The sequence below is a fragment of the Hemicordylus capensis genome, chromosome 1 (genome assembly GCF_027244095.1).
Source record: "Hemicordylus capensis ecotype Gifberg chromosome 1, rHemCap1.1.pri, whole genome shotgun sequence".
Taxonomy (NCBI): Eukaryota; Metazoa; Chordata; class Lepidosauria; order Squamata; family Cordylidae; genus Hemicordylus; species Hemicordylus capensis.
In genome coordinates, this window is record NC_069657.1 from 404776251 (window position 1) to 404791892 (window position 15642).

General features: G+C 44.3%; 1 protein-coding gene across 10 annotated transcripts in view; it reads left to right on the forward strand.

Annotated features, from left to right (window-relative positions):
- Positions 1-15642, forward strand: part of TOGARAM2 (TOG array regulator of axonemal microtubules 2) — a 124329-nt gene that overhangs the window by 32157 nt on the left and 76530 nt on the right. For 4 of the 10 annotated variants that reach the window (XM_053306527.1, XM_053306522.1, XM_053306540.1 and 1 more), the window contains exon 1: positions 5315-5512. The exons of 5 other annotated variants lie outside the window; for them this stretch is intronic. Coding sequence is in view for 3 of the 5 variants with exons in the window: in XM_053306522.1 (XP_053162497.1) it covers positions 5425-5512 (88 nt within the window). In the remaining 2 variants the exon portion in view is untranslated. Of the gene's footprint in view, positions 1-1923; positions 2062-5314; positions 5513-15642 lie in introns of those variants that run through there. One more of the 10 variants, XM_053306576.1, reaches the window with a different exon arrangement.

The following is a 15642-nucleotide window of genomic DNA, read 5'->3' on the forward strand; positions in this document are numbered from 1 at the left end:
ACTCTGGGGGGCCACCAGAGAGAGGGATGAACACGGGCCCCATCTCCCCCAGCTACACCCCTGAACCCTGCCTCCCCGCCGCCTCCCCGCTTGCTAGCATGCGTGGTCATGTGAATCGCCCCAATCTCAGGTTTTGTTGCTATTCAGTGCCTAGGCAAGCATTTGATATGAGCCTGCCAAATCTTTTTCTTAATATGATTAGTGCCCCTAATTGCAAATGGAACATTCCCAGCTTCAGTCCCCCTGCTGCCTCTCCTAGAGAAATGCCATAGCAGGAGCAAATATCGAGTGAGCTGGACTCAAATGTGACATCAGACATGGCAGCATTCAGAAACCAGTTTCCATCCTTTAGCAAAGGAACTTGAAAGGGAGACTCCAGCAAAAATGGCCAAACTATAACTGATCAGGAAATCTGATTCTATTAGTTTAATCCCAAATACAGACAATGGTTCCCTCTTCCTCCAGAGATGGTATTTAACAAAGCAAAGCTAGAATGACCATGTTATTGCAAAACTGAACATGTTGAAGTTTTGCAAACTGTAGCCATTATGTAGAGTGCACATACTATCTGCCTGCTATGTACATACATACAGATCTGTAAACATGTACAGTTATGCATACATCATGTTCAACACAGATCTACTTCCTATCTGTTCCCTGCATTTGAAGGGGCCTGTACCCAGGTTTACTTTTAAAGTGTACATAGACGTGTACATATGTGCGTATACACAGAAAATACAGTGTCTGAACAGGACCAGCGTTCCCTCTAATTGTTTTCTACTGTATGTGAAATGGGTTTTGTTCTAGGCAGCATATCAAGTCAGTGAGGAGATTCTCTCTAGCCCGCTTTTGGAGGATTGTGTGCGGCTCCCGGCAGCAAACCCTCTAATTCCCCATCCCCTTAGACAAGGTCTGTTTGATTGTGTATTGCTGCAGTGCAGCTCCACGCCACGGCAACACACGAGGAAACCCCTGCCAGGAGGCTGAATCAAGCCTCCCGGCCCAACCGGTGGTCTTCCAGATGTTGCTGAACTATAACTCCCATCACCCCCAGCCACAGTTTATGGCTGGGGGTGACAGGGGTTGTAGTTCAGCAACATCTGTAGGACCACTGGTTGGGAACCCCTGTTCTACGGAATAATTAGTAATTCCTGCCTGATGGAAAACATCAGGAAGGGGGGGGGGAGGGAGTGTAACAAGGATATTTTATCCAAGAACTCAGTTTTCTCCTCTTTCATTCATAGATTTTGGAGTTTTCAAAACATCCCTGCCCTGTTGGGTAAAGGTAAAAAGGTAAGGCGTGCCGTCAAGTTGGTGTCGACTCCTGGCGACCACAGATCCCTGTGCTTGCTTTTTGGTAGAATACAGGAGGGGTTTGCCATCTCCTACACAGTATGAGCTTATGCCTTTCAGCATCTTCCTATATCGCTGCTGTCTGATATAGGTGTTTCCCATAGTCTGGGAAACACACCAGCGGGAATTTGAACCGGCAACCTCTGGCTTGCTAATCAAGTCATTTCCCCACTGCACCATTAGGTGGCTGCCCTGTTGGGTGCTTTTCATTTATTATGTGCATGCTTCTGGGAGCAGATCACGGTCAAACAGAGGCCCTAAACACACAGTCTCTCTCCATTTGTTACTTGTTGCATGTGCCTTTTCAAGGTTTTGGGTACTTCAAGGTCACTCTGGTGCTTGCCATTCAAACACCCAGGGAGACGCCTGCCAGCAAAACCTCTTCTTCACGCCTCTATCTCAAGACTTCTTTGAAGAAGCGGTTGCTATGCAGCCTTGTTTGTTCACGGTATGTGACACTGTTTGCCTGTGTGCATAACCTGTTAAGTGCGAGCTTGTTAGTTCAGGGTTAGCCTGAGAGAAACCCATTCCTGCTCCTCTCAAAACAACAACAACACAACACCACCTGCTGCCTGGACTTAGAGGAAGGCAAAATCACAGAGCGGGGAGGATGCTTGCAGCCAAGTTTGGTGGTTCTCTGAAGGAGGGCAACTTTAATAATTACAGGAGAATCAGGTTTCTGAAGTGAAGGAAGGAATTGCAAAGCAGGTGAGTGACCTGAAGTCATTTTTGGCTGCTGTCTGAGGGCTAAGCTCTCTCATATATGGCTTCTGTTTATTTGTTTGGAGGCAAATGCCTTTGCGGATCATGCAGCATTCTGCTAGGTAATGCTTGTTATGTAATTGCCATGTAACTACTTGATCCTCGAATTAGGGATGAGCGCTGCTTCACACCGGTACAGAGCTCTCCATGCTGATGCTCTGCGGAAAAGCAGAACACTCCAGAGAGGTCTTAAAGCCTGCTGGCCACTCAAGACCTGAACGGAGAATAGGCTAATGACCCTTTTGTAAGAGCTCATCTGGGGTGACAAGATGATTTGAATGGGATGGAGAAACTATGAGGGGAAACAGCTGTTTTGGCTGGTTTCTCCGCAAAAAGAAAGAAGAGGAGAAAAGAAGAAATAGATTTACCTCAGTGAAGGTGAGTTATAGTGATAACAGAATAATTCCCGCAGAGTAGTGTTTATCCCACCTTTTCCTCACGGACTTCAGAATCTGACTGTGAAAAGTCTGAAAGGGTTTGTTGACCAGTAAGGAGATTTGTTGGCCTCACAACAAACCTGTGAGGTAGGTGAGGCTGAAAGAGAGTGACAGGACACTAGTCAGGCTGAGCCAGGATTTGAACCTGGATCACTTCTAGCCTTCTAGTGTAAGACTCTTGGCGCACGAAATCACATAGCGCATATAGTGCTTGTGCCATTCTGGAGATGGATAACGAAAGGGGCTGTAACTTTCATTTGACCATCCAAGGTATTCTGTGCAAAGAATGCTTGAGTGAGCTCTGAGTAAGTTAAATTCTGTCACTGGGGATGAAGCAGGGATGGCCCAAGGTATCACAGTGCCAGAGATGAGGCACCAGATGCTGTCGTGCTCCACAACTCTACTAGGGGCAGCCTGTCTTCAAAGTCGGCCATTGCAAAGTCTGAAAGTAGCATGGGAGGGGCTACTTTCCTTGTGTTCTTTCCAAAGCTGCTCTGAGTTTGGTAGTAAGTTGCCACCCTGCTGGTGCTCCAATAATCTGTCGCCTGAGGCCACTTGCCTCACCTTGCCTCATGAGAGGGCCACTCCTAGCATGAACCTACACCACAGGGCCAGAAATGCACTTGGAGTAGAATTGCCAGTAAGTCAGACTAGGGCAGTGTAAGAACTGTAGGAATGAGAAGGGGGAGGGTAAGCAAGTTCAGCATTTTGTTGTTGTTAAGAATATGAGCTGTCATAACACTTGTGCACACATACAGGAGTTGTGTGAGTGAGATGGCAGCTGCATTTGCAGAATATGGTGCATTTACTTGCTGCGAATGCTGTGCTCGGTGAGCATTAGGAGATCTGCCCTTTTACAAGAGGCATAGGGAGGTGGCTGTTCTGGTGAGACTGCAGGCATGTGTCTCCCAGGCACAATACAGAGAAGACCAGCTAACCATCCCAGAGCAGAAATTCAGCCTCTCTTCTAAGCATGTGAATGTTTACCAGCTTGCCCCAGATGGCACCCTGCCGGCGTAGCATCAGCAAAGCTGCTCTGGCCTAGCAAACATGCTGAGGAAGAGGTGCCCAGTACCAGATCCTGTGGCATGCCCAGCTAGTTTCTAGAAAGACTTTGCGGAGACACATACTTTGTGTATGGTAGTAGCACTGAAGGTCCTATTGAAAACTGTGTTCCTCTCTGAGAAAATGCTCAGTCCAATGTGTCAGAATCCCTAAAAATGAAATTTAGCAACCCTGAGCAGGATATTCCTACTTCAGTCCAAGCCATGTAGAATCGGGTATTTCAACAAGAGGTACTCAGTGATAGTGGCTGACCATGTGTATGCTTGTTAGACCCATAGCCAGTCCAAAGGTTTAGGGAGGGCACCAAAAAAATAAGTCAAAGGACCAGGTTTTACTACCTTAGGTGCTCTCCATTACATTACAAAATAGCAATTTTAAAATTATTTGTTTGTAAACACTTTAGGGGGGCAGATACAAATTTGGGGGCAGGCAAGAGCCTCTCTGGCTATGGGTCTAGCTTGTGACACAACTTGATTCATACTTCCTTGGATGTGCTAGAAATAGGATGGATAATTATTTTTTTAAATTTACATCTCACCTTTTCCATCATGGAACTCAAGACAGTGTATTTGAGGCTCTCAAGCTGTCACCCATCCAGGCATAGACCAGACTTACACCAGCTTAGGTAAGGAACATAGGACATAGGAAGCTGCCATATACTGAGTCAGACCATTGGTCTAGCTAGCTCAGTATTGTCTTCACAGACTGGCAGCAGCTTCTCCAAGGTTGCAGGCAGGAATCTCTCTCAGCCCTATCTTGGAGATGCTGCCAGGGAGAGAACTTGGAACCTTCTGCTCTTCCCAGAGTGGCTCTGTCTCCTGAGGGGAATATCTTACAGTGCTCACACTTCTAGTCTCCCTTTCATATGCAGCCAGGGCAGACCCTGCTTAGCTAAGAGGATAAGTCATGCTTGCTACCACCAGACCAGCTCTGAGCAAGGTGAGTACTTCATGTTCCCTCAGACCTAACTAGTCTCTGTAAAAATCACCAGCCTTCAGACATTCTTAAGACATTCTTCAGCTGACTGGCAATAGAGCTTGCCCCTTGAACCCATTCAGTAATTGCTCAACAGTCCCTGGCCAAATGCATCAGAATTTTCCTAGAATGGATGCTCTTGACTACTCAGGCAGTAACTATGGAGCTGTCAAGGAGCAATAGCTTCCTGAGGGCTGTGCAATTAAAAGTGTAATTGTTAAGTTGTGGATAAGGAGGGGGAAAGCAAGTTCCAAATCTGAAGCCTTAAATAATCATCATCATCCTGGCTCTGTTTATCTGGCGCAGCATAAGCATATTGCAAAAAAGAGTTCTGAAGGCTACAGAGCCAGTGGTCTGAGATATTGGTTACATGAATAGGTACAGTGGGGAAGAATTCTACTGTGCATTTGGATAAATGGATCTTGCTCAGCTAGCATCCTCTGTAGTGCAGAGATGGCAACTCTCAGGGCATAAAATTCTGTGAAGGAGCTGCAAGTATAGCTTGGGGTGCAGTCACTCTCAAAAGAAAACAAATCTGCAAAAACACGAGTGGGAGCGATGCATGAATGCTTAAAGCCGGCTCCCCCTTCCACTTGAAAATTCCTAAGAATGTTTGCAGAGATGCCATCCTGATCCTCCCATCACTGGCAGGCGAGTTCAGAGACTCAGCTCCTCCAAGGGATATAAGAGAGGCCCTCCCTCCCTCAGGTCATGATTAGAGATGTTTGCTGGTTACTCTCTTCCCTCTCTGGAGAGACACCTGTGCTTGGTGTTACTTCGAGAGAGTCTATCTCAGCTCTGAAGCAAGGAACCATTCTGTGAGGGCCAGCAGATGAAGAGAGGCTTCTGGGGGGTGAAGAGAAGCTTTTGGTGCATGGAAAGACTATTGCTGTTCAGTATCAAAACTCTGCAAAAGGCAGGTAAGGATCTCCTGTACCTTGAAGACAGGGAAATAGTGATGCAGAAGTGTTAAACGGTCCCAGAGTTGCAGCGTGTATTTGGTAGGAAGGAAAACTAGAGAATACCTGAGTAAATTTTAGGGTTACCAACATTTTACTAGATTTTGCTCCTGAGCTTTTAACAGCAGCTTCATTTGAAGATGTTTGCCAAGTAATCATACTTATATCTCCATGCTTTGAGAAGTGTTGCCTGCAGATTCCTGTAGAGCAGTCTACCGTTAAAGGGCCAGCTGGCCTTTTCTGGTCCGTTGACTACCCATGAATAATTCCTTCCGCCTTTAAGATCATTACTTAAGATTTTCACGTCTGTGTGAAAGATAGGTGAAAATAAAAATCCTCTCATGTCTCCTCACCAAGGCGTAAATACAGTATAGGCTAGTCCACCCCCTTTTCTGAGGCAGGAAGATACCCTTTAACTAAAGCCCCTGGTTTTCTTGTCTTCAGTGGAGTTGTGGAGTCTCAAACCATCTGGAGTTATTTTCTTTGCTAGCACCTTGGTGGTTTCTGCTGCTTGCTTGTAGCACAATGTAGTCTGGACTGTATTTTTAATTTGGGAATAGGTAATGTGTACAAGATCTGAGCAGGGAGTTGGACCTGCTAAGATCTGAGGATTGCTTCAGAGGCTCTGACCCTAGAAAAATACAAGCAGGGTCTGTGTTTCCTAGTCCCTCACACCCCAAAGATCAGGAAGGAAATAGCAGACCAGGTGAGAGATCTTGGGGTCATGGTGGACAGCTCATTGGAAGTGCTGATCTTGTGGTAGCAAGCATGAATTGTCCCCTTTGATAAGCAGGGTCTACCCTGGTTGCATTTGAATGGGAGACTAGAAGTGTGACCACTGTAAGGTATTCCCCTTAGGGGATGGGACCAATCTGGGAACAGCACCTGCATGCTTGCACACAGAAGGTTCCATGTTCCCTCCCTGGCATCTCCAAGATAGGGCTGAGAGAGACTCCTGCCTGCAACCTTGGTGAAGCCTCTGCCAATCTCTGTAGACAATACTGAGCTAGATGGATCAATGGTCTGACTTAGTATATTTCAGCTTCCTATGTTCCTAAAGTGTTGACTCAGTATGTGGCAGCTGTGAAAAAGGCAAATTCCATGCTAAGGATCATTAGAAAGGGGACTGAAACTCTACCTTGCAAGTTTGACTACTGTAATGCACGCTGCGTGGGGCTGCATTTCTACCTAGTCCAGGAAATACAACGGATACAGGATGTGGCTAGAGATGTGCACGAACCTGTTCAGAGGCCCTTCTATGGTTTGAACACTGCCGGGTTCAAAGTTTCGATGCCTGGGGGAGTGTCACTTTTAAGATGGGGGAGGGTACACAACACCCCCCCGCGTTTCCCCTGCTGGTGCTCAGTTTCTTAAAAGTCCATCGGGGCGGCAGCGTACCTCCCTGCTGCCCCCTTGCCCCCTTTATCCTTTACGTTGGGTGCGTGCACATGCCCAATGTGCACTGGTGCTTTGCGTACTTCCGGTTACTTCCTGTAAAGGGGGCAACGGGGTGGCAGGGAGGTATGCTGCCGCCTCGATGGACTTTTAGGAAACCAAGCAGCAGCAAGGGGAATGCGGCTGGGGGAGGAAATGTACCCTCCCCCACCCTTAAAGTTACCCCCTGGCACTGAACATGCCCCCGCCAAATCCATGCAGATCCCTGAATATAGCAGCCAGGTTGGTCTCTGGGACAACCCGAATGGACCATATAACACTGATTTTTAAAGAAATGTATTGGTTGTCGATATTTCTCTGAGTGAAATACCAAGTGCTGGTTACTGTATTACTTATAAAGCCCTGAATGGCTTAGGTCCAGGGTACTTAAGAGAGTGCCTCCTTTGAACCCTGACATCTATTAAGATCATATGGGGAGGTCCAGTTACAGTTGCCGCCGGCTTGTCTGGTGCCAAATCGGAGCTGGGCCTTCTCTGTGGCTGCCCCAGGGTTTTGGAATACATTCCCTATCAAAATAAGAGCCTCCTCATCTCTGATTGTTTTTTAAAAGCCCCTTAAGTCACACCAGTTTTCTCAGGCTTTTAATTAAAACTAATTTTAAACTGTTTAATGGTTTTAGGCTGTGAAGTTGTTGTAATTGTTTTTATTTTGTTTTTGTATTGTAATTTAGATTATTTAAACTGCCTAGATATATTTATATCAGGCAATATATAAATATGATAGATAAATAAATAAATAAAATGCTAATATTATGATACCCTTACACAAATCTGTGGTGTGGCCACATTTGGAGTACTGCTCCACATTTGGAGTCTGGTCACTGTATCTTAAGAAGGACATTGTAGAACTGGAAAAGGTGCAGAAAAGGACAACCAAGATGATCAGGGGCCTGGGGCACCTTCCTTATGAGGCATGGCTACAGCATCTGGGGCTTTTTAGTTTGGAAAAGAGGTGACTACAGGGAGACATGACAGAGGTGTATAAACCTATGCATGGAGTAGAGAGAGTGGACAGAGAGAATTTTTTCTCCCTCTCTCACAACACTAGAGCCAGGGGTCATCCCATGAAACGGAAGGCCAGGAGATTTAGGACCAACAAAAGGAAGCACTTTTTCATACCGCACATAATTAACCTATGGAATTCTCTACCACGGGATGTGGTGATGGCAACTGGATTGGATGGCTTTAAAATGGACAAATTCACAGAGGACAGGCTACTAGTCTGCTGGCTATAGGCCACTTCCAACCTCAGAGGCAAGATGTCTCTAAATACCAGTTGCAGGGGAGCAACAGGAAGGGAGAGGGCATGCCCTCAGCTCTTGCCTGTGGGCTTCCCAGAGGCATCTGGTGGGCCACTGTGTGAAACAGGCTGCTTGACTAGATAGACCTTGGGCCTGGTCCAGCAGGGCTGTTCTTACGTTCTTACTATGTAGTGTGTTTTTTGTGTGTGTTTTTAAATGAAAGCTATGATTCTTAACTTGGTGAATTCTAATAACCTGACCCTCTCTAGTTCTAGGCTGGTACTCTCACAACTACCCTACACAAGCACTCTCTAGAAAGCCCTGCATTTGGGATTTCAAGATTTAGCCTTTTTGTAATCTAATTTTGGTCTAATATTTTTCACTGGGTATGTGCTGCAGCAGCACATTGAGTAACATGAATCTGATGGCCAGATGGTCTAATTATCTGTTAGGAAGCAAGCAGCTGCTTTAGGACTGTTGTCTTGGATTATAGCCACTATGCCCAAACTCAGAACACTTCCCCCTATTCCCTTATGTTCAGCACAAATTCATTCAATGAGAAATAATCAGGGGGACTCCCCATTGAAACAGGAGCTCTCTGCAGCCTCCGTTCCAAGCGAACCAGATTTCTAAATGAAACATAAATTGCTAGGCGCACTGTAGCAATAACTTGAGGAAACAAGGACTAATGAAGCATGGAAGCCGGAGAGCTTGAGGCTCAAGCTGGTAGGGGCCTGCTGAAGTCATGGTTGGGAAACAATTGGCTGGCTGGGTATGCTGTGTTAGACAAACAACCTGTACAGCAACCATCCGTCTGTGGGGAAGACAAATGGAATGGATGGACCCTTATTTCTGGCCAATCCAAGCGGTTCCCTTGGGTAACTGCAAGGGCCTAAGGTTGCCCATGTACCTGTGCTCTGGACACTTCCTCAGTCAAAGTGTTGGGCTAAGTGCCAGCATGTAAAGCCCTGAGCTCCCATTGACAGCTATATGAAATACGCTGCTGTTCAAAGCAAGGTCAAGACATCTTTGTACGAGACAGACACTGTACAACCAATCAAGAATGCAGAGTCCTTTATGCATACAGATGTCAAGTCCAGGACACCTACTGTTCTGTGTTTCAAGTGGAAATTCCATTGCAATTCAAAATTATGCAAGAATCTTGAAAATGAAGGATGTTCCCACTCTGAAACTTTATGTTTTCTCCAAATCCTTATAGCTCTTATTCTGCCATTAATTGCTTACACCAATTTGTTGCAGCACTGAAACCTTTCACAATACCCATGCCCTCAAAATCTGCTCTTGTAAGCTCTCCCTAACGACTGCTACTTAACAGAGCCTTGCAGTGAGCTCTACAAGGCTTCTCCTGCTAGTCTCTCTGGACTGGTTTGTTTGTTTGTTTTGTAAAGCACCTGATGGTTTATATAAACTGTATAATTGTATATAAACCTCCAGGCGGTTTATATGCAATTTAAAAACCATTGTGTATGGTTGATAGTAAGTGTACATCGTTTGCTCTCTCTACACTTGATGACTTTGCAGTGGAGTGTTTGAACAGGCAAAGCTTTTTTTCTTTTTTGACAATTTAATTGCATTTGGAATTATATGTAAGTTTTACCTATGGTGTTAGATCTGTAAAGGCTCATTCATGCAGGGAAGCAAGTCACCCCTTGATGTTGTGATGAATTCACATGTGTGCATATGCGTGAACCCAGATGACTGGCAGCTGAATGTGGAACCAATTCCGTTTGAGTGATAGAAAATTTTTATTCATGGCCCAGCATTCCATAGACTAAACCAGGGACACTGAGGCCACAGGAACAAATTCAGCTACCTTCTAATGAGCCACAACGCTGACTGGCAGCAGCTCTCAAGAGTTTCAGATGGAGTCCTTGCCTAGATGTATTGGGAGATGCCAGGAACTGAACCTGGGACCTTCTGGATGCAAAGCAGGTGCTTTTCCACTAAGCAATTGCCTCCTTCACTACTGTGTATTGCTGATGGCTGTATACTGCTGTACACTGAATTCATTTAGTCTGAAATAGCCTGTTCTGCACTGGCTTTGTCCGGCTCACTGGGCAAAGAGGCATCCCACCAAGAAAACCACATGGCTCTGTGGTTGCCAGGAGTTGACACTGACTCGTCAGCACAATTTTTCCTTTCCTTTCCTCATATTTTAGACTAGGAGAGCAACCGTCCCCATTTAACCCAGCACAGCATCCCTCCTTGTGGTTGTTGCTGATGTCTCCCTTTTGTTTCTGTTTAGATTAGGAGTCCCTTTGGACCAGAGAACCTCCTCCTCATTGCTTTTGCTATTATATGTACTGCTTAGAGAACCTTGCTAGAAGTGAGTAAACTAGCCTGCAGACTTGTCTCACAGGGCAGTGCGAAGGGAGGGAGATACAGACATGATTTTTGTTTCTTGGCCCTCTCCACAGAAGCCTGGATCACTTGTAGAATTATGTTCCGAAGGGCTGAGCAGTTTGTAAGCCATGTCAGTCAGTAATAATAATTAATAATTAATACTTTAATTAATTAATACAGAAACTAATCTTTTCTTTTTTCTTTTTAACCCATAAGCATGTTTAATTAAATGCTCAACCTCATACTGGATTTGATTGTACTTCTTGTAGAATAGTGATAACTTACATGCATTCAGCAACATCTATGATCTGAATTGGCAGTTATAGGGGTGGCGTGAAAGTGGGTGGAAGAGAAGCACATATACCCTAATCCTCATATACCCACACTGACAAAAAATAAGAAGTCCCCCAAATATTCCCCCAAAAGGCAAATTAGCAATGAGGACAAATACCAACAGAGGGTTGCACCTGAGTAACTAAAGGAAGCTGGGGCATATGTTAGTGTTAAATCTGTGATGGCCTATTCATCTATACAAGTTATCACCTTGTATAATATTATTATTTACATTTTATATCCTGCTCTTCCTCCAAGGAGCCCAGAGTGGTAAATACATACTTAAGTTTCTCCTTACAACAACCCTGTGAAGTAGGTTAGGCTGAGAGAGAAGTGACTGGCCCAGAGTCCCCCAGCATATTATGGTTGAATGGGGATTTGAACTTGGGTCTCCCCAGTCCTAGTCCAGCACTCTAACTACTATACCACACCACCATATCTATACAAGTTATCAAGTGATCTTCATGGATTAGGGATGTGCACGAACTAACATTCATCCAGATCCCTATCACAAATGCGTGTGTGAACCAGCCTTCTTTCTGATGAAGATCTAAAGAATTATCACTCCTAGGCTAGCCTACTGTTGAGACCAGCATGAAGGAGGGAGTGTGTGTGTATGTAGAACTGCCCAATGGAAAAGAGGACAGGTCTCCTGTACCTTTAAAAGATGCAGAGAAGAGGCAATTTCAGTAGGTGCAATTTTTCTTTCCCCTGCACAACAAGCTGCACCTGCTGAAATTCTTTCTTTTGTACATCTCTTAAAGGTATAGGAGACTTGTCCTTTTCTCCATATGGCTGCCCCAGATGCATGAGTGGGTAAAAATGTCTGTGGCCTTTCATACTGGATAAGACTTAACCAGTCTGCAAAAGACCCTGATCCAAAATTCCTCAGAGTCAACAAAAAGCATTTTGTTTCCTTCACTGCTTACCAAATCAGGCCCCAAGGAAGTACAAATGAAAATATGCTTGGTGTTCTTGCCTCTTTGCTTTTCTTTAGTTAGAAAAACTTGCAGAACAATCAATCAGCCATCTTTCAGAAATTGGTGTATCTTGGCTGCATCTCTAGTGGACACAGTAACGATATGTACTCTGAAAACATTGGGTACAATACTTGAATAATTGTGATGTCCTAGGCCCGGCACTCAATACTGTGGTTTAATTACTGCTAGGGTTTGGATTCCAAACCGGTTTGCCCAGATCTCACACTCATTTCCACTTGAGCTCCTGCTAGTGATTGGGGGGTGGTGGTGGTGATTTTTTGATGAATCTGCTTTCTGCAGCTTTTTAATATGGTTTGTGGCCTCCATCTTTTTAAAAGAAAATTTTGCTATAAGGAAAAGGAAATCTGAGCATGGTGAGTTTAAAGAATTAAGAACTGTTTTAAGAATTAAGAAGGGATTTTTTTTGGAAGGGGGACTTTTAATGAGTAATTTATTACTGTAGCAAGTTTAGTACAAAAATGTTTAGATGGTTTTAAATGTAACTGGCTGACAGGATGAAGAAAAATTACTCAAAGTTATCTATCTATCTATCTATCTATCTATCTATCTATCTATCTATCTATCTATCTATCATATTTTTATACTGCTTGATATGTACATCTCTAGGCGGTGTACAAAATTTAAAAAAACACAGATTAAAATGCACATGACAATAAAAAGTATAAAACAGTTATGAAAACAAATTATTAAATTATTAAATTACAAGCTTGCAAGAACAGGAGAGTCTTGAGGGTCTTCCTGAAAACAAACAGAGAAGGAGCTGCTCTTTTTTCAGCAGGGAGCATATTCCAAAGCCCTGGGGCAGCCACAGAGAAAGCCTGGTCCTGAATCGCCACCAAACGAGCTGGTGGCAAGCATAACTGGACCTCTCCAGAAGATCGTAACTGGTGGCAGGGTTCATGACAAAGGAGGCCCTCTCTTAAATAGCCTGGACCCAAGCCATTAAGGGCTTTATAGTTAATAACCAGTACTTTGTATTCCACCCAGAAACATATTAGCAGCCAGTGCAGTTCCCATAAAACTGGTGTTATGTGGTTCCTTTGAGTTGTCCCAGAGACCAATCTGGCTGCCACATTCTGTACCAATTGTAGTTTCCAGACTATGTACAGAGGCAACCCCATGTAGAGTGCAATACAGTAGTCAAGTGTGGAGGTTACTAGCATATGTACCACTGTTTTAAGGTCATTTACCTCTAGGAATGGACGTAGCTGATGTATCAGCCAAAGCTGATAAAAAGCACTCCTGGCCACTGCCCCAACCTGAGAAACCATGGAGAGCTTTGGGTCCAGGAGTACTCCCAAGCTATGTACCTGATCTTTCAGAGGGATTGTAACCCCATCCAGAACAGGCAGATCTAAACCATCTCTTGGGTCCCAACCCCCACTCAGACAGTACCTCCGTCTTATTTTGATTCAACCTCAGTTTTTTATCCCTCATCCAGCCCATTACCGCCTCCAGGCAGGCATTTAGGGAAGATATGCCATTTCCTGATGAGGTAGGCATGGAGAAGTAGATCTGGGTGTCATCAGCAAATTGATAACACCCCACACCAAACCTCCTGATGATCTCTCCCAGCAGTCTCATGTAGATATTAAAGAGCATTGGAGACAGCTTGGAGCCTTGTGGAACTCCACACTTTAGTTCTCGCTTTGCAGAACAACAGTCTCCAAGTGACACCATCTGGAATCTACAAGAGAGGTAGGAGCAGAGCCACTGTAAAACAGTGCCACCCAGATGGCGTCACTGGTTTACCTGTGGGAGTTGAATCCTTAGAATAATTAATTTTTAAAATAAATTGCTATTTCTCTCAGAAAGAGAAAGAAGCCCACATTAAAAACAACAGGAAAACTACAAAAATAAAAGACCTGCTCAGTCTTGTATCAGTCAGTCTCCAACTCCCGCAGGTAAACCAATGGCAGGTATACCAGTGACATCAGAGGTGGTTAGCGTTAGCCATCAAGAGACAGGTGGTGGTGGAAACAGAGATTGTTAGAGTGAAGATCAACAACAACTATGACCCTGAACTAGCTGCTCATTTATCAAGTTTCCCATTGCCATATGCAATTCACAGGTCTGATCATTCTGAAAATGGAAGGGAATTCCTTCAGTTTGCATGATGGAATCCCATGGCCACAAGAATATAGAGAAGGCATGAGAGCTTTTATTGTCCGCCACACTCACTGTCAATTGGATTTTATATGCAGCATGGTCTCTTCTCAATATGGGATTTCTTGAGCATGAAACATCGAAATCATCTTAGTGCTTGAAACTATTCTACACCTTCATCCGATTAAATTTAGGAATTCATGTAGCAGAGTATAATATAGAGCAGAAACAGAAATATATTGCTGCATAGGGAAGATGCCTGAGAAATGGCTGGCAGGCTGCGGTATGATAAATGGATAAATAAATTAACAAATGCTCGAGTCATCTAAATTTACAGTTAATTGGCTGGTATTTTATCCTTCCACATTTATTTCACGGGGAGGCATATAGAGGTTTTCTCAATATTTCATTTTTATTGGAAGAAGAAGTAAATACTTCTGGTTGTTCCGTTCCCGGCACACGCTCTTTTGTTATGGTTTAACCAGGCATAGCATATCCATTCGCCTCCCCCGCCACATCTTTCCCTCACAAATCAATTGCTTTGGGTCCCCATTGCAGTTGGTTTATTGTTGAAATGGCTCTTCTCTCTTTTAGAGCCCCTCTGTGGAATAGTCAAAGGTGTTTATCATCATAACTGAGCTTCCCTACTACTGAAATGAATATGAACTTTACCTTAAGTTGTTATATCAGCAAAATGGGGCCTTTCTGACAATACAGGCCAGGCTGACTGTATTATTCCCAAAGGAATGAGACCTCTGTTACAAGCTCAGAGGATATGTTCACACCTTCCCAGTACAGTTATCATTTCTGCCTGCCTTTCCACATGTCATTTCTACACCTGTTTTCATTGAGCTTCCTGGGCTATCTCATAATGAACTGATAACTACATTCCCTTAGGGCCACAGAACCCGATAATGTGTGGGTTGTACCAAATTGGGATGGAATGCAGGTTAGAGTCCCGTAGCCATGGGAAGGCTACAGAAAATGGCTTCCTCATGACCAACCATACATGTCTTGACCTTCACAGGTACATTAACTTCCCTCAGAAATTTCTATCAGCAGTTTGTAAGCTTCAGTTGTAAGCAAGCAGTTGCCAGTTGTATGTTATGACCAGGGCAGGGAAAGTTAATGCTGGCCTACAATAATATCAACTTCCTGATGCACCTTGGTAGCAATACAGACACTCATGCTGACTTTACACAAGACTGAATTCACATTGTTTTCCTACATGGAGATGATTTATGTGTAGGAAAATATAATGGTGTGAAGCAGCCCTTACTCTTTGGGCTGGTTCAGATGTCACACGAAACCTTGCTTAAAGCTGGGCTCCACATAACTGAGTCTCAGGAGTATGAACTCCATGCCCATGCAAGCATCCAACCATAAAGTGGTTGTGTGGAAGCAAGGTAGGAGGAAAAGCTACCTTGCTTCCTCACAACTGAAAATTGGGAGCACACACAGCTCATAAACCCGGGTAGTAGAACACAGTTTTTGATTGTATGAATGACCTCCAAGATTGGTTGTGACATCCAAACCACCAATCTCTGTTTTTTCTAGCTTGCTTACTTCAAATTAGCTGAGATCTGTACCCA